Here is a 23605-nt window from a genome sequence, read left to right on the forward strand (position 1 = left end):
TTTGTGGCAGTTAACAGGAAATGTCTCCCATCACAGACTCCGTATTTACTAAGCACTTTTCATTCAGAAATCAACAGTTCGTTGAAGTCACTTTAGCAGCAATGGTGTCATTTCCTTTGGCTATAAGAAGTGTGAGGTTTTCACCAGATGCTCTTATAAGTCTCATAGCACTGAAAGAGAACAGAGAGTTTCTTAACCTTTCAGTATATAAATAATACCTAATACAATCAACAAACTTGAAAAATTGAGTGAAATGAATTGGAGAGCCTGAGAGATTTTGTCTTGTTATCAGTGACCCCCTTTTCTAGCTATCAAATTGTAAGGTGTAGTTAAATGTAATTTTTAAATAATATTTCTATGATGTCCAGATAGGGCCATTTGCAAAAGCTCAACAGCTCGTTCAGAAAAACACACCGTCGCGCTAACACACAACACGCCATCATGCTAATACACAGCACGCCATCGCGCTAACACATCATTGAACAACACGCCGTCACGCCAACACAAGTTCGCACATCACGCCGTCGCGTTATCACAAAGCTGTGTTAGTGAGTTGTGTGACAGCGTGTTGTGTAAAGTTGCGTTTGCGCGACAGCGTGTTGTGTGACAGCGCGACGGCGTGTTGTGTAAAGTGTTAGCACAACGGCGTGTTGCTTGAAAGCGTGATGGCGTGTTGTGTATTAGCGCGATGGCATGTTTTTTTCTTTTTTTTTTCCAAATGGCCCTTTCCGGACACCATATATTTCACAAATAACTTATCAAATACACAAGGTATGGCAAAATATTCGGTACCTTTGATAGTCTGCTCCAACAATACTCTTGCCATTTACACACAGCAGACGATCTCCTACTGTGATCTGTCCTTGCTCCTCCGCAGGGCTACCCGCCAGGATCTTTCTAATGTAGATCCCCGCCATACGAAGTGGGGTATACTGAAAATAATACAAAGTCTCGAGAATCGTTCTAATGTAGATCTCTGCCATACGAAGTGAGGGTATACTGAAAATAATACAAAGTCTATAGAATCTTTCTAATGTAGACCCCCGCCATACGAAGTGGGGTAGACTGTAAATAATACAAATTACATTAAAAGGCCTTACAACGTTCAGAAGCCAGTGGGCCTCAACTTGCTTAGTTGGAGGAAAAGTGAATGAAACGTGACTTGCGCTAATAATTTTTTTTTAAAGTCATAATGAGTAAATGAACATTTTCCCACTTACCTGACATTCTGAATATGTACCCAATTTTGTAGTGTAATTACGCATTATATTTTTTCACCAGATATGATATTTGCCACATTCACTCTAGATTCTACTCACCAATCCATCAATTAACCCCAGTCCCAGTCCACTACTGCCTTTTGCAATACTAACAGCAAATACTGGGTTACTGGTTGAGCGGGGGGATACGTCCTGGTTATCACTTGTATCAGAAACTGGAAGAAAAAAAACCAAGAATTGAGATTATGAGATCAAATATATTTAATAATATGTGAAATTCATTGTAATTTAGTGGAATTCATTGCAATTTACCGCGGTATAAATACTAGTATACCCATTTACTGCAAGGCGTGAGCACTTTTTAAAACTCTTGTATTTTTAGTTGAAAATTCGGAAGACGCATTAAAGGGTCATCAGACGTTATTATCAAGGGGACACAACCATTAATCGAAAATACTTTTTTCTATGGTATAGTATATACATTGTATTGGCAAAATTATTTGGGGGCAACCCTCCCCCCTGCCCCCCTCTCCCCCCACCCGGTTTCTATTGCCCTGGCCTGGTGTTTATTATCATGCTCCGGATGTGTCATACACTTACAAACGTCGTCTCTAGGTGAGGAAGGACTGTACTGACACCTATTGTCTATGGATGATGGTGGACTGTGCTGCTGCCTGGTGCCCATTCTGTTCTGCTGTTGATTTTCTAGTATCTGTTTATTCCCATTTACCAAAAGATTCTTTGGAAACATGTATTCTCCTTCGTCATCATCATTAACTGGAGATTCAAATTTCATGTGATTTGATGCTCCAAGGTACTCGGAATGTTCTGATACATTGGAAGTTTTTGTTAACTGGATGTTTTCTGCGTGGGGTTTGGGTGGCAAGTCTGGTGGGATATTAAGGGAGTTTTCTCGCACATGACGAGGAGGCAAGGGGGGCGGGGGGCTCAGGCATCGGATATTTTGTATATCACCTTTTACTGGAACAGGGGCATCACTTGTAAGACCGTTTGTTATCAGTTCATCCAGTCGTCTATCTGCCGAATCATTCAGTGACACTGATCTTTGGTTAGAGCCTCCGGAACATCTCAGAACGCTACCTCTAACCAACACAGAATCACTTGATACGCTTGCGTTAGATTGGCGTAAGTTTCTGCGTGCGTCTACACGCGCATGAGTATCGGAATCGGTCTCCAGATTTGTTGGGGCGAACTGTACTCGTCTTGGGGAAGGTTTATTTCCAAAGTTTCTCTGTTTTATCAATGGCTTACTAAAAAATGACTTCTGAAGTTCTACTTTCGGAAAACTACCCACAAACTGCGGCGTGTATGAAGCATTCGATCCAATGTCGCTGTCATCTGTAAGAGACGAAACAATTTGATTATCTTTGTATATAATGTAAGAATTACACCTAAATACCGAAAATGACCAACCTTCGGCAATGCCATATTGTGCGTATAGTTTTTTAAAATGTGCCCAAAACTCTGTGTCGTCTGGTGGATGAGCGAGATCTATGACGCCATAGTCTTGTGGAAATAGAAAGGGTGGATGACCTGACATCTCCAGTAGAATCTCATCTGCAAATATTTTATCAATAATGTAAAAAAAAAAAAACAGTACTAGCTGCATAATAACACACACAAAAGTCCAAGTGATCCCTTGACAGAAAATCTCGATCTACCCTCTTGCAGAGCTTGATGCCGGTCCTCTGGTGGTGGATTCCAGCAATATGGTGGAGATTTCCCGCCCAGACTGTATCCTTGTAGCAGACGATGCAACTGTGCCTCATTCAGAGGATGATAATTCACTCTCATGTTCATCCAGTCGTACTGGAAAACAAAAGAAACAAGAGGTACTGTGAGCACTGAGCTCATAAAAAAATCAACACCAAGCTCCCATATGAGTATAATGGCAAAGTGCATTTCTTGGTATGTAAATGAGATTCTGCGAAAGTTTCTCAATGAATTTCATTCAGGGGTTTAGGAGGAGTTACATTAACAAAATGGATACCCTTTTTATCGAGAATAATAGCAAAGTCCATGTTTTGCTACGGAAATCTATGAGGCGCCGTTTTGGTATTTACTGCCAAAAAGTGATATCACCTATTCGAATAGGTGATATCACCTATTCAATTGGTGATATCACCTATTCGAATAAGTGATATCACCTATTCAGCTTCTGAATAGGTGATATCACCTATTCGAATAGGTGATATCACCTATTCGAATAAGTGATATCACCTATTCGAATAGGTGATATCACCTATTCGATTTGAATTGGTGATATCACCTATTCGAATAGGTGATATCACTTATTCGAATAGGTGATATCACTTATTCGAATAGGTGATATCACTTATTCGAATAGGTGATATCACTTATTCCTTTTGAATAGGTGATATCACTTATTCGAATAGGTGATATCACCTATTCAAATCAAATAGGTGATATCACCTATTCGAATAGGTGATATCACCTATTCGAACAGGTGATATCACTTAATCATTTTGAATAGGTGATATCACTTATTCGAATAGGTGATATCACCTATTCAAATTATTTATGAAATAACAACTGCTCCCAAGACTATAGCTTTAATTCTCATTTACTTTCACTTTCGTTTTATAACTTACCATTCTTGCAGACAATGGCTTACAACAGCTTCGCATTTAGTTTTAAGCACCCCAGTAGAATTTGTTGTTTGTTTTTGCTCACAAATTATATTTATTACACTTATCTATCATGTATACTATAGGAAAATTCAAAGGGTCTGTAAGTCTCGTTGACTTTCACTTTCGTTTTATAACTCCCGGGTACCTGAGCGTTCTTGGAGACAATGGATTACTTAAGTTGTAAGCATCGCAGTGGAATTATTAAACTTGTAGTTTGTTTTGATCCCCGATTGTTGCAAAGAAGAGGAGAAAGTGGATTGATAGATGCAGGTAAATAGCGTTTAATTGCTTTATTTTTTCATTACATAACGTAAACACAAGCTATTCCGAGGGGGCCAAGATTAGCCAACATACTTAAGCAAAAAGGGAAAATTAAATCGTTTTTATGCTAAAATCGTCTGTATTCAAAAGGTACGCTTATCTACAGATTGGTTTCATAAATTTAAAGCATTGACTTAGCTTACAGTGGTATAATTTGGAGTATTGGACAGGTATACATGAGTTTGGGATATTGAATGCGATGTCATTGAAAGCAAATAAAAAAAATAGATGTACCCAAATGCATCGACCATGGGAATACAAAGTTGAATACCACGTCTATAACATATGATCTTTGTAGAAAACACATTCTTTTTTTTTTTTAATTACAACAATAAATAAAAATGGTCAGCTCATTCTGTAGGCTATAAGCTACCCTGTCTATTCGGAAATAAAAATGGTCACAAACACTCAAAAAATAATCATTTTTTATTCTACAAAGAAGAAGGCATTTTTCATTTACACATACAAACTGGATTAACCGCCAAGTTTCATGACCCCCCCCCCCACCCCCCCTTGCCAATACTCCTACAATTATGAGACAGACTTTTTTTCTTGAAATAGGCAATTTTCTCCATTTGTCATTATATATTACAGGGCTGCACAAGGTACTGAAAAAGGGACAGTGCTTTGAGTGAATGTGTTATCCATGTATCTGCAAATGAAGCAGATCCCCCAGTTATTATACTCATGATGAGTGTGACAACTTCCAACTTCCAAGTTGTTAATGACGGAACTCCATTTAAATCAGGTACAAGTTAAAGTTTAGGCTGCACAATTCTTTTTTACAATATCAAAACTTAATAATTCAGGATCAAGTTCACACAAGCTCACATTCCATGGTTACTTACAGCACCATTATGCTAGATAAATTTGTTATGATACACTTTCATGTTAAATAGTCAAATTTGATTGGTTTAAAAAACATTTGTTAACAAGTACTATTACCATACTGTATGCCAAACATTACATCCCAATGGTTGAAAATGCATGACTACGGGTAACAGTATATACAGTAATAAAAAATGTTAACTGTGCAGAATGTTTGCACATTCGTTTCACCTTGATGTTTTCTTTAAAATGCATTTTATGACAAGAAAAATATTACCTGTTTATTTTGGGTGATGTAAAATTCTTACCCCTTAAAAACCATTGCTGACCGAGGCGAGATCAGCGATGGTTTTTGTGGTATAACAATTTCACGTTATCCTACTAAACATGTAATATTTTTATGTTATGTGTACTTCTATTTGTAAATGTTAATGACTGTGAAAAACATAAATATTTATAAATTAGTAAAATCAATTTAATACACTATAAATACAGAAAAGGACAAATTTGTACATAATTCTCTATGATTAGGTTAATTAGTTTATATAAAGGATGTAAATGGGCATGATATATCATTGTTAATATTCAAGAAAGTGTTAACTGTTTTTCTTGTAGATGCTCCTTTCCATCTGATGTTTTCCAGGTTTTTGTGAAAAGTTTTCTTAAAAATGGCACCATTCAACCACAAATACTATGCCAGTGGAACTGTGATATCAATCAACTGCTTATGACACTGTTAACTGGCAGAGAAACAAAACCATCCAGTGATGTCCTAAGATTGCCAGATGCGCAGACATATACCTGTATATAAGAAAGATTCTGTAACATGACATAGAATTTTTGCACAGCTTGACACACAACTGATGGTAACTTAGGTGCCTGCAAAATAATAAATCTGGCACATATTTATTTATTTGATACAAATCAGAACAAAATTTGTCCTTTTACAGAACAAATTATTTTCATTATAAAGAAAAGAGAAATGCATATGTACTGTGTTAATATATATAACCTGTATTATTGGATATTTTTACCCCATTCTAATTTTTAAAATATTCACTCTTTCACCCTTGAAAACAATTTTGCCCTTTTCAAATTTGATCAGACACATTTGTGTTTAAAAGATATATGCTGCCTTCTTCGAATTTGTCCCATTTTAAATTCACCTACTTGTAAGGAGGGCAGAATGAGAAAAATAAAACTGGGGCGAAAAATTTCCAGAACAAAGTACCATTACTCGCCTGCCTGTTGTACTGTAACTCCTCCAGCCTTACAATATTCTATAATCATTGCTTTCATGCGATACCCCCCAGTGGATTGATGGTCTCTTTTCCAAATTATATGCACTTTCTAAAAAGAATGAATTTGTCAATTTATGAAATTTAGTATTACAAGTTAATAAAGACAGTAAAACAATGTTATCAACATTTATATGCAAATGAACCTCTGTATAAATCACTAATAAATGATTGACAACTTGTATGGAATATATCGAATACCCTTAATTTTGCATTTGGAAACTCAGCATTAAGGCCAAACAAAAAAATGTGTGGTTCCGGTTACACCTCCAAAAAAAATAGGGTAGGTAGGGATTTTTTATTATTTTTTTTTTTTAGTACAAAATGATTTTCTAAATTTTTCTAAATAATACCTATTTCTTTTCGTTAGCATAAGTGAACTATTTTATGTGTAGAGTGTTAGATATGTTTTCTCTTAAGCATATGGATTAGATATGTGCTTTAATGTGTGAATAAAATGTCTTGGGTATTTAAACAGTTGTTTGCTGATTCTATTCATTCGAGTTCATACTCATCTAGAAAATACAGTGTTTGAAGAAAATCAGCATGAGCAAATTGAATTATTTAACTGTTATTTGGATATTATATTTTCTTTTTTAAGAATGTTAAGTGTTTATGAAGATGATATGTGCTATCCTTGTTTTTAAAGGATGATATTAATTTCAGAATTGTATATTATAAGTAAAATTAATGGATATCTTAAGCATTATACATTAAATCTTAAATATAGATCATGATTTCTCTATCGGAATCTGCTGCAGAAGTCTTTATACAGGTATATAAAATCTAAAATTGTACATTATAGAATGCGAAAAAACAAATATTTTGTGAAGAGCTGAGTATACAACTCATAACTAATAAATGTTTTGTTTATTTTGAATTCAGTCTTTTCCAACTATGGTTCAGAAAAGAAATGTTTTATATGTGGATGAACAGAGTGAAGGAGAAAATAAGTGGCATTTCGATGTGGCGTTAAATATACTAGTCAACATTGGCAGGGGGCACCCTAGTTATGAATATGAAACAAATATTTTTAAATCAAAAATAATGAAAACACAATCTTTTCTTTTTGTAAAAAATAAAGTCCAAGGTGAACATCCTTTTTTTAAAATCAGTGTTTATAAATGAAATTAATTAATTACTTTTATCCAGAACAGTTCTTATTTTACTTAATAATAAATTCTGAACTATAAACTAGAAAACGGACATGAGAGTTCTGCTAAGAGCTGTCAGAGGAAAAGAACGTGACACCTACACTTTGTACAGTAATGTTTAAAACAAAATAAATCACCTAAGCAAGATGACATAGAATCATTCAAATTTGTCAGAATTACAAATATTTAATATTATTAAAATTTTAAATCCTTTCATGAAACCTTTTTGCCTCATTGAAGACTTCATACTTCCAAGCTCATTTCTCATATATATTGGTGTTTTGCAAGTTGACTTTATTCATGTAAAATCAGCAGTCTTCTTTTTCACTTTTCCTCATGAACTGTTTTTTTTCTACTTTCGGTTTAAAAGAAATGATCCTGATATAAATTATTTAATAGTTTACAAGTTAATCTATCTTACACATTGGGCTAATTCTTGCGTAATCAATGCAATCAAATAAATGTTTTCTCATGTTATCTTCCCCCTAACTCCAAAAAACGTTACCTGGCCAGCTGTCTGTGTGCTTTCAAGCGAGAAGTGATTTCCTATCCTGACTTCACACCTTTGCGTGCATTAAATAATAAAGGGGCTAATCAGCATGCACTTGTTATAAACCAGCTGTAAACAGAGCAACTAACTGAATCTCGCCACTCTTGGGCATATTTATTTAATTTTGGCAACCAAAAAACAAACAAACAAAAAAACATGGTGCTGGAAAAAGGTATACTGCCACGCCATGCTAGCTTGCTTTAGATTTAACACCATCAAACACTTGCACTACGTGTTGAAACGATTTTTGCATGGAGGCCGCCATTGCTGGAACTAAAACTAATACCGAAGTGGATGACGGAAATCACGGAAAATTCCGGAAAATAAATATGAATATTGCCGAAAAAAAGTTTAGGGTCGGGGATCTAAAATAGGGACGGTCAGGTAATGGGAACCACACATATTTTTTTATTTGGCCTAATAATATTCCATACATGATTGAGCTGTCACCTGATGAACCTTTAATTCTTTTCTATTTTTATTTTTTATATGCTTTATATGTATATGAATTATAAGAGTAAATGTAAGTCCAAAAACTTATTTTGTGACATCAATTTCATACCTGTATTTAAGTTGCCTTTTTGAGGATATACCGGGTAAATTATTCAAAGTCGATGTACATGTAGTCTTAGATGCTGCAGTTCTCTTGTATTTTAGCTATAAAATAAATCTTAATGTATACAATTGTGTAAGATGAAAGAATATTTCAAACACTGCATGAAACAGACCAAAACTTTAACCAAAATATCCTCTATAACATGCTCTCTAAACTGAAGAATATGGTCATATAATTGCAGTCATATGAATTTGTTCAATGATAAATGCAGAGAGAATTTGCAGAATATATAAAGAAAGTTTTATCGTTGGGATTGGGAAATAAGCAGGTCTAGTACAATCTCTTAATTTAGCTATATAGCTTGAAATAGCTATTTAGCTTTATTAAGCTATTCAAAATAGCTTGATTTAGCTATTTATATGCAGTTTTTTCACAAAAATTATTTTGGTAAGAAATAGACAAAAAGTTGCATGTATTTGACTATTCATATATGTGCTATGGGCTATCGAAACAACAAGCAAAATCAAAGATAGCTCCAACTTTGCAACTTTGATTACTTTTAAGCAAAAGATTAATTCTATTATTTGAGTAACTGTCCACTACCTTGTGTGCATTGAGGCATGGATAAGTATGATTGCTTCTCATTGAATGTACTGAATTAATCAATTATCTTGTTGACCACAATTGGCCTCCTTTATAAATTCATTGAAGAAGTAACTGTATCAATTGCATATGTAGCCCAAAAACTTTTAGAACTTTGAGTACAAAGTCTCTTTTGTTTCTATTTCCCTAATTATCTCCCCTTGTTTAAGGGTCACAACCCTAGTTTTAGTATAAACAGAAGCCCTTGGCCCAAGGATTATAACCCTGTGACAAATTTGACAATAATGGCCAAAGGGTTCTTGAGTTATGGCCCATATTCTAAAAAGTTTACGTACACCGCACAAATGGCCACAGCATTAGCTCTTTGGGCCTTTGGCTCAGAAGAGCTTAAAAAATGAACCTCTTACATTGATTTTTGGTCAATATTTTTTACAGTTTTTTGTATAGTTTTTTGATGAACAATGTACAGTATTTTCACTCAAATTCCTGTATTTTGAGGACTGCTGTACAGTATTTGGACCTAAAAATTATCACATGTATGCAAGGAGATTTTAATGAGTGAGTTTTAAATGCATCAATTTCAGATGAGTTCAAGGTTGAGTATCATCACTGCACCAAGGTGCGACTTTTTGTGCATGCTGAGAAAAGTATACATTTAAGAAAAAGTGTGATAAAATAGCTAAATTAAGCTATTCTGAACACCTTAATAAAGCTATATATATAGCTAAATCAAAAGATTGTACTGGACCTGATAAGTGCTTTCAAACATTGAATACTTAAAAAACTAGACCTACTGACATGCAACAGCTAAATTTTTGTTGATAAATGAAGCGTATTCTGAACAAATTATTTACCCAAACAAAGGTGATGCTGTCACAAGATGACGTTCGTACCCATCTGACACTTACACTACTCCTCCTTAATCAGCTGGTAATAACATCATTATCCTCGAATTCAAGAAAAATCTGTTAATAAATTAGTTGGAATGATGATAACAAAACTATTCTAATCAGATACAAATGTATAATATAAGACTTCTATTTCACCCAAGAATACCCAAGAAGCATGCAGGTGACATTCTCTGACTTGTTTACCTGTACTTCGATCGAAATTCTCCTCCTACTTGCTCGCACCCAAGCTTTTACGACCCTCAATTTATCCATCGTAAGTCGGAGAACCCTTCGGCTTTGTACAACTGCTTAAACTTTCCTTATACGCTTTGTGTAAACCATAAACATGCATAACCCAATACACATCTCCATGTGTGAGGTACCTGGAAGTTAATATTATCGAAAAATCTCGCGAGTCACGTGACGAGACTTACAGACCCTAACGCAGCCCGAATTTGCTTGGTTCCAATGAAAATCTAGATAATCTTGAGGAAGGGAGCATTCATTATTTGTTGTCGTAAGAAATGCGAATAGGTGATATCACCTATTCGAATAGGTGATATCACTCATTCAAATTGAATAGGTGATATCACTTATTCGAATAGGTGATATCACTTATTCGAATAGGTGATATCACCTATTCAGCACGAATAGGTGATATCACCTATTCGAATAGGTGATATCACCTATTCATTTCGAATAGGTGATATCACCTATTCGAATAAGTGATATCACCTATTCGAATAAGTGATATCACCTATTTGAATAGGTGATATCACCTATTCGAATAGGTGATATCACCTATTCAATTTGAATGAGTGATATCACCTATTCGAATAGGTGATATCACCTATTCGAATAGGTGATATCACTTATTCGAATAGGTGATATCACTTTTTGGCAGTAAATACCAAAACGGCGCCTCATAGAAATCCCAGATATATTTCCGATCAAAACTTAAAATAAGAGGTGCACAATGACATGTTGTAATAAAGATACCGTGAAAGTCTTGATTCAGTGGTTTAGTAGAAGTTGCGGATAAGACATGAGTACCCCAAATGTTAAATAAAGAATAACTGTGTCCATGTTTTGGAATGGGAAACCCCAAAATATGTGTCCGATCGAAACGTAAAAAATAGATGCACAATGCCTTTATGTAACAAAGATTTCCTGAAAATTTCATTAAATTGCATTCAGTGGTGTAAGAGGGGTTGGAAATAAGGGATAGCTACCCCCAACTGTAACGGACGGAGATGGACGGACTGACAGACACCCTCATCACTACATGTATATACACCCCCCCTTTTCAAGCAGGAGGTATAAAAATACATTGTTTTTATGTCGTTTCAAATACTGAATATCGGGTATGTATACATGAGATTTATGATGGGACAACTAGTCACTTATAAGTTGTTAAAAGATGTCAAGGTAATAAAGATATTTCATAAACAAACCTTCAGTAAAATAGATTTAGAGGTTGACAGAAGCTCTGCAGCTGTTAAAAGTTTCTCAAAGATTTGATTGAATTCTTCATCTAGACCGTTCCTCGTTGCCCATTCTTCTAACTCTCCTATGTTGGCACGGATCCGGACACCTGCTGTCCAGTTGTAGTAAGTGGATCCAGCATCTGAAAAAGAAATGAACTGCAAGTTCCACTGAAACCAGTAGCAGATTTTTTTTAAAGGCATAGATAATCATTTAATATACTAATATCAAATGCATCGCTAAATGTTTTCAATTCGAATTTCTATTGAGAGACCAAGTTTCACTTCAAGAAAATTCGTTACATAAAAGGTATAACAAGAAATCTGTAATAAGCCTACTACTTTGTACTTTTTGTATTGTAAGAGAAAGTTGCATTTGTAAATTGTTTGTTTTCCTGGATTTTTACATTTACAGAATTATATATCTTCATGTTTTCTACTCTTTTTAGCAGTTTAATTAATAGAAATCAAACTGAATCTAATGGAGAAACGGCAATTTACAAGAATTAATTACACGAATTATTCTATTTTTAGCAACCAATCCAAAACCTAAAAAGCAATATCTGTCTTCTACGAAAGCCGGATAGGCTCATTTTTGACAAGATAAAAAAATAATTAACTCGTTATAACGAGATAGTTATCTTGTTATAACGAGTTAGTATCTCGTTATAACGAGTTAGTTATCTCGTTATAACGAGTTAGTTATCTCGTTATAACGAGTTAGTTATCTCGTTATAACGAGTTAGTATCTCGTTATAACGAGATAATTATCGCGTTATAACGAGTTAGTATCTCGTTATAACGAGTTAGTTATCTCGTTATAACGAGATAATTATCTCGTTATAACGAGATACTAACTCGTTATAACGAGATAATTATCTCGTTTTAACAAGTTATTTATGTCGTTATAACGAGACAGTTTTCTTGTTATTTCGAGACTTAATAGCAATATAGGAATAAAAATGGCTGCAGTTTTAAATGCCGTTGAATTTTTAGCAAGTAATTATCAGTCAAATTTAACTTGAACAATTGATAAATGGTTGAAATTTTAATTTGCTCTGGGGTTTACTTATGATTAAATCTTGAACTATCTCGCTGTCAATAATCATAGCAACTCTAAGGCGAACACATTTACACATTTTCGTGAACTCTTCCTCAAATTGTTGCATTAGGACGCGATTTTTTTCTTAAAATAATTTTGCCAAACATACTTGCTTCAAACTTTGGCAATTTATTTATGACAACTATTTCTGATGAATGACACTATTTCGATATGTTTTGGACGACTTACTGGTATACACTTTCATATATCAATTTCTATACCGCTAAAATTAAATATCAGAGACAATATAAGTGCAACATATCGTTTATGCAACATATAATATATAGATTACAGTGTTATACATATGTTACTTCTGAGATTCAGAAATGTTTTGAAGACGGGGGATGGTGAGACATCAGCAGTTAGATCATAGGCGTAGTAATAGAGAGGCTAATGTCCACACCACCACTTTTGAAAAGGGGGCGGTCAAGAGTATCTTCGTGCCCCTTCCTCCATATTTTTTTACCTGAGTAAATATCTCCCGAAAATAATGGCGAATACTCGTAGTTGGAATATCAAATCTATTTTTTTTCTTTTTACTTGTCAAATATTTTACTTGGTTTAACCCCCCCCCCCCTTTGAACTTCGTGACTTATGCATATTGTCCGCCAAAATGAGGAATGGTGAAGCAAAAATGATATTACATCCTTTTAAGTAATAAGACGTTAAATCTGATCTGCTGATATTGGCATTTTATCTAATATTCTGTCATGATTCACTGTTTATATTTTTTGCGGGGGGGGGGGGGGTCCAAGTTGTGGAGATTCACGGAGACCTATTTGAGATTCACGTCTATTTGGCGGATCCTATATGTTTACCACATAGTGTCAGAACGTCAAACCAGAGTTTACAAAACAAAAAAAGTTTACAGAGTTTACAAAGCCAGTTCACTTTTATAATCTTTTTACTTAGGATTGATCAACGAATAGGCCTAATGCTACATATGTACATTTATATTATTAATACAACATTGAAGCAATGTCGTTAATTATTTTCCTCATCACAATATTTATTATGTATACTTTACAAGCATATAATTTTTATTTCAAAAAGAGATTGATGATTTTTTTTTTCGGAGGGGGGGGGGGGGGGGTAATAAATAGAGGATATTCAATGTTTTGTAGTTGATATGGAATTTATTTCACGAGTGGGACAGGGATTTTTTTTTTAATTTTCATGAGTGCGAAGCACGAGTGAAAATATCAAAAATCACATTTCTTGGCAAAATTTATGCTTGAAATACACCTTAAGTAATGCTTATCATATTGTAAACTTTAGATATTAAACTTTCATTCTATACCCAAAAAGGATCACATGTCAACTGTTTTTACTAATGCTGACTTTCACCTTTTATTGTGGCTTCCGTAGAATAAAGAGCTCCAAAAGTTTTTTTTAATTCTACCACATTGATAATAACGCAAAAATTACATATTGTAATTTAAAATTCCATGCCAAATTGGTAAATTAAAATGTTTCTTTCTTTTAATAAACAGAAGAAATATATAAATTATTAAGTGATAAGTACAGTATTAGTTCTTGATATTCATCATATTTATTATTGAGGGGAAGGAGGGATTGATGATAAAAACAACGTGAATTTATTTTTTTGTCAGACATTGAATTTTGATCTTGCCCCTTTAAGACGATAAAATTGAACTGGTATTCCTTGTTAACAGGCAAGGAATTATCAAAATATGATCGTTAAAGCCTAACAAATGGTTTCATATCCACATGATTTATTCGGAATATTCAAAATAATGGGATTATTTCTATGCATTTTTTATTGCGACAAATATTACGCAAACATTATTATAATTTTAACAAATTCAAGAAAGCTTGAACAGGGCAGTTAAATCAGCCAGAGTATATCATTTTTTTCTGATCTCCTTGTACAAGTTGACAAAATTTTGATCTTATATACATTCCATTTGAAGATGACACTAATTTTATTTTGCAATTTTAAGGTATAACACAACAACATGAGGCGGTCACAAGTTTCCGTATATTTGTCTTCGGTCTCTCCAATAAACAATACTAATCAAAGGTATAACACAAAAAAACTAGTATGCTGTTCCATAGAATCTTTATCACGCACACTTCAACAAATTTGATCGACTTGCTTCTGTATATTTCCTATAAATAATGGTCTATTCTTTACTTAAATATATCAATTCTAGATCAATTTTTATCTCGTTATAACGAGATAATTATCTCGTTATAACGAGATAACTAATTCGTTATAACGAGATAATTATCTCGTTATAACGAGATAACTAACTCGTTATAACGAGATACTAACTCGTTATAACGAGATAACTAACTCGTTATAACGAGATAATTATCTCGTTATAACGAGATAACTAACTCGTTATAACGAGATACTAACTCGTTATAACGAAATACTAACTCATTATAACGAGATAACTAACTCGTTATAACGAGATACTAACTCGTTATAACGAAATACTAACTCGTTATAACGAGATACTAACTCGTTATAACGAGATACTAACTCGTTATAACGAGATAATTTTCTCGTTATAACGAGTTAAATATTTTTTTTCTCTTGTCAAAAATGAGCCTATCCGGCTTTCGTAGTCTTCATATAATCTACTTTTTACTAACTTTTAATTAAAATCAGTAACATGCATTTCGAAAAACTTCCCAAAATCTTTCTGTTTTAGGTAAAAGTATAACCACTGGAAAACAGTGCATTGAAATTATGGATCTCTATTTAGCAAACCAGTGTACCTAGTTTCACTAAAATCGGATCAAAAAGAGTAAGAATAAGGTTACATTATGTTCTGTTCTAGTAACTATGGCCACACTGTTCACTGTCTTAATGCAGTCTCTCTGTGTATCTACCAGTAGTTTCATTGAAATGGAAACAATATGAAGAAGTACTGTAACATTTTAAAAGAATTTTTCTTCAAATAGATTATTTCTATTTTTTGTAACCAAGACTACTAGAGCTGGGACGAAAGAAGTTTTATATCTGTTGTAAATCAAAATAATTTTACACAAATGGTATTAATTATTATGTATTTCATATTAATATTTATATGTAGCATATTTATTTTATATATTTAACCAAAAATGTTAAGTAAACAAAGAAAAACACAAGTCTGTTTTTTTTTAACGATATTTCGATATTTCCTCATACGTATCGATATGCGTATCATCATCATCACCACATTGAATCGATATTATCGATATCTCGTCCCAGCCCTAAAGACTACACTGTACATCGCAATCAGGGTATATCACTTTGAGAGAGAGAGAGAGAGAGAGAGAGAGAGAGAAACTTAACAGATGTACAGGTTCACTATAGCAACTACGGATATTTAACAACCGCATTAACTCTTCGACAAGTAAATAAAAATGGGAGTTATTATATTAATGCGAGATATGAGTGGACCCTTCTTGAATATCGTGTTTTCGTTTATTCTTTTTAGAAATTAACAGGTGATACTTGAACAAGACATCCTTTGGTTTATACTTAACACGAGTTATTGTGAGGGGGGGGGGGGGGTAAAAAGATCAGAAAACGTACCCCGGAGAAAGAGTCGGTTGAAAACAGATGTACTGCAGAAAAAGAAGATGTACATGAAGAGCTGTTTAGCGACTTCTGTATGCAGCTGCTGTCCACTGGTCATTTGTATAATGACGTCAAGGACCATTGTGATTTTCCACACTCCCCCTCGCTTCTCTGGACCATGATTTTCTGAAAATGGGTTACTATCGAGCACGGCCGGCATCAACATATAGAGAGCCTGAAATTGAGGAGAATACAATCCAAAAAAATGCATTGCTAATCTCTTTTTTTTAAACAAAAGAACCCTTCAGCCATTCTCTGAGAAGACTTTAATACGATAAACATGGTTTGAATTAAAAGGGAGGATTCGAAAAGCTAAGGAAGAAAGGTATTGAGGGGTTCTAGATACCTTGGTGATAGTGTACACAGTTTGCTGGAAGCAGAAAACCACAATCTCCTCTAGGCCAGAGGCTAGCTCGTGAAATGCTCCCTGTGTATCGTCGTCCAGTCCGCCCCTCCCTCCAGCCCTGTACTTAGAGGACTGTCCCCTGAGGTACAGTATCAGCTGTACACAGTTGGACATCCATCTTAACAAGGACTTCAGGTAATCCTCTCCAATGGTGATGTGTTTCTTACTTTTAATTAAACCACTGGAGTAAAAGGTATAAAGCACTATTTGAATTATGTGTAACTTTTAGTTGATATATACTCTGTGATAATTACTAAACTTTCAGAGAACTGAAGAAATACATCATTAACATAAAAAAGTTGATGTTTTGAAAATTCATGCAGGAGTCCAAAGTTGGATGGGGCTTTTTATAGAAGTATATTGAAGTTTCATAGATTTTTTTTCGAAGACAGCGTTTGATTATTTTTTGTCACCGAAATGGAATCTTTTCAGAGACGCAAACTAGAAGTTGATGCAAGAACTATGAAAAATTAACAAATGCAATTTCATAAAATGATAACTCGAAAGTGAAAATACTACTCATCTCAAGTATTTTTGAAAGTGTTTTCCTTTTAAAAAAAAAGCAATTGGACGTTTTATTTTTATTCATTTATTTTTAAAAAAAAAGATGGAGAGTTAGTTGTCGTGAGAAAAATGCAACCTTTCACACGATATACCAAGATCGATATTAAACCAAAAAGTATGAGGTTTCAATAACTTGAAAAGGGTCGTTTGTGATTGCAAACGTCGGTTTACTCAATTGCCGTTTAATGAGAACTTGACTGACAATAGATTTAACTTATTAATCTGACTTACCAGTTAAATTTGTTGTTTTGTAATGCTTTAGACAGCTCCTGTGAAAGGAACAAAGGCTTCAATCTCAAACAGAATACATTATATGCATATATTATTGTCTTGCATACATAGGGGAATAAGTATACATTTGATTGTTCAAAATCTCGCTTAACAATTTATGTGCCACTCTCTTAAACCGGTAAATATACCACAATTTACCCTCTGGCTGATACAATTAAGTGTTCTTTTCAATAGAAAATTATAGACTATCTTATTCAATGTCTCATTGTGGCATTTTAAACTACGGCTAAATTATAGTGCAGTACTAAAAAGTCGTTCTCCTAATTGCACTGACTAAATGCAAAAGGGTTCGGGCATTGAAACATGCTTTTGAATTTCTTTGTTGTGTATTGTATCTTAAGTCTTTTTAAAAGTAAGACTTTTATATCCAATGCACGTTTCTTATATTTTAAGAAAAAAAACTTTCTAAATGTAAAAGTCATTAAAATGACAACAAGTTCGGGGGTTTATGAGGCTATACATACATTGGAGTAATTGGTAAATCCCCCCCCCCCCAAAAAAAATAGGGAAGTCGTTTAGAAATGCGTGAATTACCATATATAAGCCCATAAACCCCAATATGTCTTATGTTTACATTTTAAACTACTAGAAATATTTCTTGTGAAACTGGTGTTCAAAAATCGGTTTCATGATTTGCACCAACTATATATACAAGTAATGCAAAATATACATGTACATGTATAATATAAATGGTAATCGTTTGAAAGATCGTCTTTTTAAGTAGCTTCTACAAGACATCCTCTACTCTGACGTATATTTTCTATTTATCAATAAAAATCTGCCATAACTGATTTTTAATTTTTTATTGATAAATAGAAAATATGTTAGAAAACAGTACCGTACCGCAACGTTCTCCCTAGTAACTACGAGGATTCGTAGCAGCAAGTTTCTAATGTGATGGCGGTCTTTCTGGTGGCAGGCGTACTCGATGCACATACTGTACAAAAAAGCAGGAGCCAAGGAAAAATCTACAGAGTTTTGACGTATAATGGCGGCAATCGCCTTGACAACCTCTTCCTCTTTGTCACGCGCATAAGCGAACCGGAAGCGTTCACCAACAGATTCTCCAGTGGATTCCACCGTGGACACAGAAATTGAGTCATCCACTGCTTGGCTAAGCATCAGGGGAGGAACGTGAACAATGTTTTGTTTGAGAGGAAACTTTGAAAGATACTGGATAGTGTCTGTAACGTTACAATTTGAGTCGACTGACCCTAACCATAGAAGGTCTGCAGGAATATCCATTCCAGCGGTGAGATCCTTGAAGAGAAACACGTAATAATTCCCCAACGAAAGAATGTCCCCACATTGCACAGTGGTTCTGGAACTGACGGGGTATCCATTTACTCTAATATTGGAAGGAACGACACATTCCAGCTCCAAACAGTAGTTGTAGCCAGGAGAGTGATTGTCAGACGACGTCAGACGTCGAAGATGAAGATGACAATGTTTAATATGAATATCAGGAGCAAAGAGCCTTATACAATTTGAACTCTTCTCTTTACTATTGCACACAAGAGTTGTTCTAGACTGTAACACATGAAACAAAGGATCTCTATTGGGGTCACAACCCCTTAGTGTTAATAAAAATGGACGATTTGTTGGCGCAAAAAATGATTCTGTATTTTGTTTCTTGTTTTGAAGGAATGAGTCAGGAAGAAAATTACTGGGATGTTCAACATTAAGTCCATTCAAAACTTTATTGCACTCGGTTTTCCTCACCATCCAAGGTGACTTGATTCGAGACAAAGTTCCGTCCAGATTAAGCTGGTCCGCGAATTTTTCAATTTTTCGTTCTTGCCATGTAATGGTGGAAGGAATGGCACCGCGCCGGAGTTTGGACATAGATATCCGGCGAGCATTCTCGTTCAATCCGTAAGTATCGTCCTCTGAGGGAATTGCAGAGAACTCCGACTTCATACGAAGTTCGTAACGTCGGCTGTGACCATCTCCTGGCTTCCAGTAATTCTGCAGCAGGAGAGGACGGTCGTATTCTGATATCACCCGAGAACACACTCTCCTCCATTTGGAACTACTTCTTCTGACCAACTCTGTACCGGCACTCTCGGATGTAGACTCGCTAGGTAGACATGTTCCAACAACATCACAAAGAACATACTGTGAGTGCGATGACGGGGGTAATCCATAACGTTCCAAAGCCTGCTTTACAAGTTCAACAGCAGTAGATCTCTTGGAGGCTAAAACACTTTTATATTCAACTCCATGAACAATTTTGTCCCCAAATATTTTTAAAACTCCTGGAGTGTATTCATCAGTACTTAGTTCCTGAACTGCACTGATTTCGTCAGAGGTCGATTTGTTTTTCCTCCCTGTATATATTACTCTCCTCCGAATCTGTTGTTCCTCAAGATACAGGGGGAGCGAGCTCTCCAGATCAATATCACTGTCGTGAAGAAAGTCCAATCCCCGGGGCACAGAATGATCCCCCCAAGGAACATCCATCATTCGTAAATTACCACCCTACTGTCATCAAGTATCAGCTGTGAGAATCCATACAAGTTATAGAACATTGGCTTCTACTTTGCCTGTGAAAAAAAGAAAACAGATCTTTCAAAGTATAGTCGGTAATTTCATCAAGGTGTAAATTGTACATAAGAAATGTAGTGTTCCGAGTAAAACAGCGGGTTAATTTAAGGAAATTACTGGCTACACGGGGCGTTTTCGGTCTATTGAGTTTTTATATTATGTACATAGAACCACTGTGGACCATAATTGAATTACATTGGAGGAACCAGGATTAAAACTGATATAGAAATGAAATGTAAATTCTTTACTCTGATAAACAGACTTTGTCGGGGGATCCATTGTGTCCCCACCAAACAAATCAATAATTTAAAAGACTACAAACTTACCCTACAACACGATGATATCAACCAACTTTCAGTCCGCGGAAAGATGTTCTTTTTCCCTGTATATTTAACCTGTTTATCCTTTCAAAACATAATTTTACAAAATAATTCAAATACTTGCGATAAGTATTTCCTAATCCCCATAATACGACTATTCTTATAGGTAAGAAGTACCATGTTTGGACAAGTGAAAAGCGATCAAGAAAAGTAGTCGGGATTAGTGAACAATTCACTCTCACTATTCATTATACAATGACGATTACTTTCGCTCCAACATATCCAGTTGACTTTGCCGTTCCTATGAAATTGCATGAAGACCACATACCAAGAGTTACGTTAGAATATAGTCTTTAAGTATACTCCAAATTAGTGGTGGAATTTTGTACGAAGTCGCGTGGTCTTGTAATTGATATACTTTTCAATTGTCTGCTTCAATGAACATTTTTTCTCCCTACAGGGAATTGTCTGTTGAATTTTTTTTTATTTGTCCTCGTAGTCTGAGTTTTAAAAACAATGAAAAAGAGGGAAAGTTTGTTAGATCAGTCCGATAAATTCCCGAAGGAAATGCACTAGTTTACAAATATCCTCGCTTGAAAGAAATTCAATAAAAAGAGTTTTAAAAAAGATAATTGTTTGACTTGCAAACACAATTCATAAAAAAAATATTTTAAGAAAACGGGAAAGTTGGAGGCCTGCGGCTTTGATGTATTCACCCTACCTCCCAGTGTACTGAGTTTTGTTTTGTTTTTTTTTTAATTAATTAATTTATTTATTTATTTATTTTTTTGCGTTCAGTATAGTTTGACAATCTTTTTATGCAAAAATATATTAATAAGGGTATATTGATGTTGTTGGGATGTCATCTTCTACACTTTTTTTTAATATATTATGATATTAATATTACTTTATGTTTAATCGAGGAACTTTATTTGACTGATTTTCCTTTAATGTGGAACTTATTTTATGTGCACTGCGAACTTCAACTACAAACATTTTGACCATAGGTATTTTCAGGCCATAATTTAAAATTGGAATCTCTCTCTCTCTCTCTCTCTCTCTCTCTCTCTCTCTCTCTGTGTGTGAGAGTATGTGTGTGAGGTGGTTGGGGAAGTATTCTCACAATATTTTACGCATATATAGGACTGTTTTATAGGACTTTAATTCGCACTTGTGCAATTTTCTTCGAAGTTAATAAATGGAAAATAGACGCAAAGTAGTGGGGAGAAGTTCTTCAATATTGCCATTTGCTGCCCTATTATATAAGCTAGGTTTTCACCCTTTTCTACAGTTTATTTGTATTTGGATTGGGCTGACCTCGTTTCGATAATTTCCTGTTAAATATTCATTGAGGGACTTTGGTTCTTATTTCAAAGTATAATCCACTCTTTTGATACCTGTGGTTAATTCCACATTCCTGGGGCTATCAATGTAAGACTACATGAATGATTTGTCATTCTGACCGAAGTATTTTTACCCCGTATTTTTAGTATACCTATATATACTATATATCTTATCCATTTTATTCAATGACAAGGAAACCTCTGTGAAAGTTGCGACGTTTCGAGGCATGTATCAAATAGTTGAAGATGCTTCAGGGGTGAAATGGAACAATATAACATTTGTTTGTTGTTTTTTTTTTTTGTTATAGCACTGGTTAACAAACTAAAAATGGTCAATCTTGTACAGGTATACCAATCCCCCTTCCCCATGATTAAGATATCAGTATTGCACTATGTTCTATTCCCCTCTCCTCCTTTCCCTCCATTCCATTTATTTATGAATTTCATGAATAAGTGTCCAAGGGAAGATGTTTAATGAATGAGCTTTCAAATCACTTTAATTGCTGTTTAGGAGGGTACTCTACTTAATCTTAACTTCGTATGGGGGATACATTAAGCATAGAACTTTTACAATTATATATTTGACATTATTGGAATTTGATCCCTGATTGCATATGTACAATAAGGCTTGGATGCTTCAAGTGACCTAGATTTTCTGGCTGATTATAGGTTAAAATCTTTAAGAGGGGGTGGGGGAGGATATACAGCGTAAAGTGAAAAGGCGTAATAACGCGAAAAAGGCATAGTAACGTGAAAAAGGGTAATCATAGCCTTTCAAAATGGCGTAATAATCGGAGTAAAAGGGGTATTATACGGAAACGTATGATAACTCAAACAAACCGAAAGAAAAAGCGAAGTGAAAAGACGTTTTACACATTTTTTGCGCTATAATCTTTTGATTCGCATTATTGTTGTTACGCCTTTATTACGCCTTTATCTGCATTAATTCGCCCTTTTACTTTAATTGCTTTATTACACCTTTCTGAAAGTCTTACATTTTTGCGTTGTTTCGTCTTTTCTTCTTTTTTTTTCTTAGTTGACTTTCCTAAACTGTAATTCCAATGTTGAAATGTTGATCAAAATTACATGGATGATGACAACATGTTGTACTCTAAGCGAAAAAAAAACTTGCCCAAGCCTGAAAAAACCTCCTTAAGGATGGGGGAGGAGAAACACTTTCCTAAGTCGACTTTCTGCTAATATACCTGACTCTCCTGACTAGGGGTCCGTGTTTTCTAGGGGCAAGAGGGTACCAAGTTTTTTTTCCGTTACTTTTACATAGAAATTTAATAACACTGAAAATTCAAGGGGGGGGGGGGGGGCTAGATATCCACCCCTGCATTTTTTCAAACATATACATTGAATGTGAATTTTGGACGTAAGCTACCTACTAGTATATAGTCTGAAAGAGTGATCAAAAAAAGATTTAATGCAGATCTGTTCCCAGGTAGCAAGTCCTCCTTGAACCAAAGTTGATGATATGATTATCTTGGGATGCATACGAACAGTCTTACTTTGGTTGCTGCATATGACCTTTATTTTCTGACTGAGTGTTTTTGTGCAGGTTTATTCAAGTCCTTTCTTGACCATTATTACATAGTCGTTGCAAATTTGGATGCAAACTAACGGTCATGTTTAGACGCTGCACGTGACCCACATTTTCTGAATGAATAGGTTAAAGTAATTAAAAAAGTTAAAATATTATTCAAAGATACATGTACATGGAAGGAAACATCATAAAAATCATTTGTATTGTATTTGAGAACGTACCTATAAGTAATCGTGCTTTCGATGCTGCATGTGACCTTCTAGTATTTTTCTTCATGCACATTCATGAAATTAAATTCCAATTGATTAC

At 34.6% G+C, this 23605-nt stretch overlaps 1 protein-coding gene and 2 long non-coding RNA genes across 3 annotated transcripts; 1 reads left to right on the forward strand and 2 right to left on the reverse strand.

The window, feature by feature from the left end:
* Positions 1–36: 36 nt before the first annotated feature.
* Positions 37–20069, reverse strand: LOC133199481 (ras-associating and dilute domain-containing protein-like). The gene is made up of 11 exons (XM_061335293.1): positions 18381–20069; positions 17478–17515; positions 16623–16863; positions 16232–16451; positions 11547–11719; positions 2903–3050; positions 2655–2798; positions 1821–2579; positions 1320–1435; positions 793–932; positions 37–170 (listed from the first exon to the last, which is right to left on the reverse strand). Exons 1-11 carry the CDS (start codon positions 20001–20003, stop codon positions 71–73), a joined length of 3702 nt encoding a protein of 1233 aa, XP_061191277.1. The 5' UTR covers positions 20004–20069; the 3' UTR covers positions 37–70.
* On the forward strand, positions 3939–5780 carry LOC133199484 (uncharacterized). Its single transcript, XR_009722801.1, has 3 exons — positions 3939–4162; positions 4808–4961; positions 5657–5780. It is a non-coding gene; the product is annotated as an uncharacterized LOC133199484 (long non-coding RNA).
* On the reverse strand, positions 6305–10590 carry LOC133199483 (uncharacterized). Its single transcript, XR_009722800.1, has 4 exons — positions 10297–10590; positions 10057–10167; positions 8606–8700; positions 6305–6391 (listed from the first exon to the last, which is right to left on the reverse strand). It is a non-coding gene; the product is annotated as an uncharacterized LOC133199483 (long non-coding RNA).
* Positions 20070–23605: the final 3536 nt, after the last annotated feature.

This window comes from Saccostrea echinata, unplaced genomic scaffold (assembly GCF_033153115.1).
Source record: "Saccostrea echinata isolate AGI-Se365-2 ecotype Australia unplaced genomic scaffold, CSIRO_AGI_Sech_v1 ptg000034l, whole genome shotgun sequence".
NCBI lineage: Eukaryota > Metazoa > Mollusca > Bivalvia > Ostreida > Ostreidae > Saccostrea > Saccostrea echinata.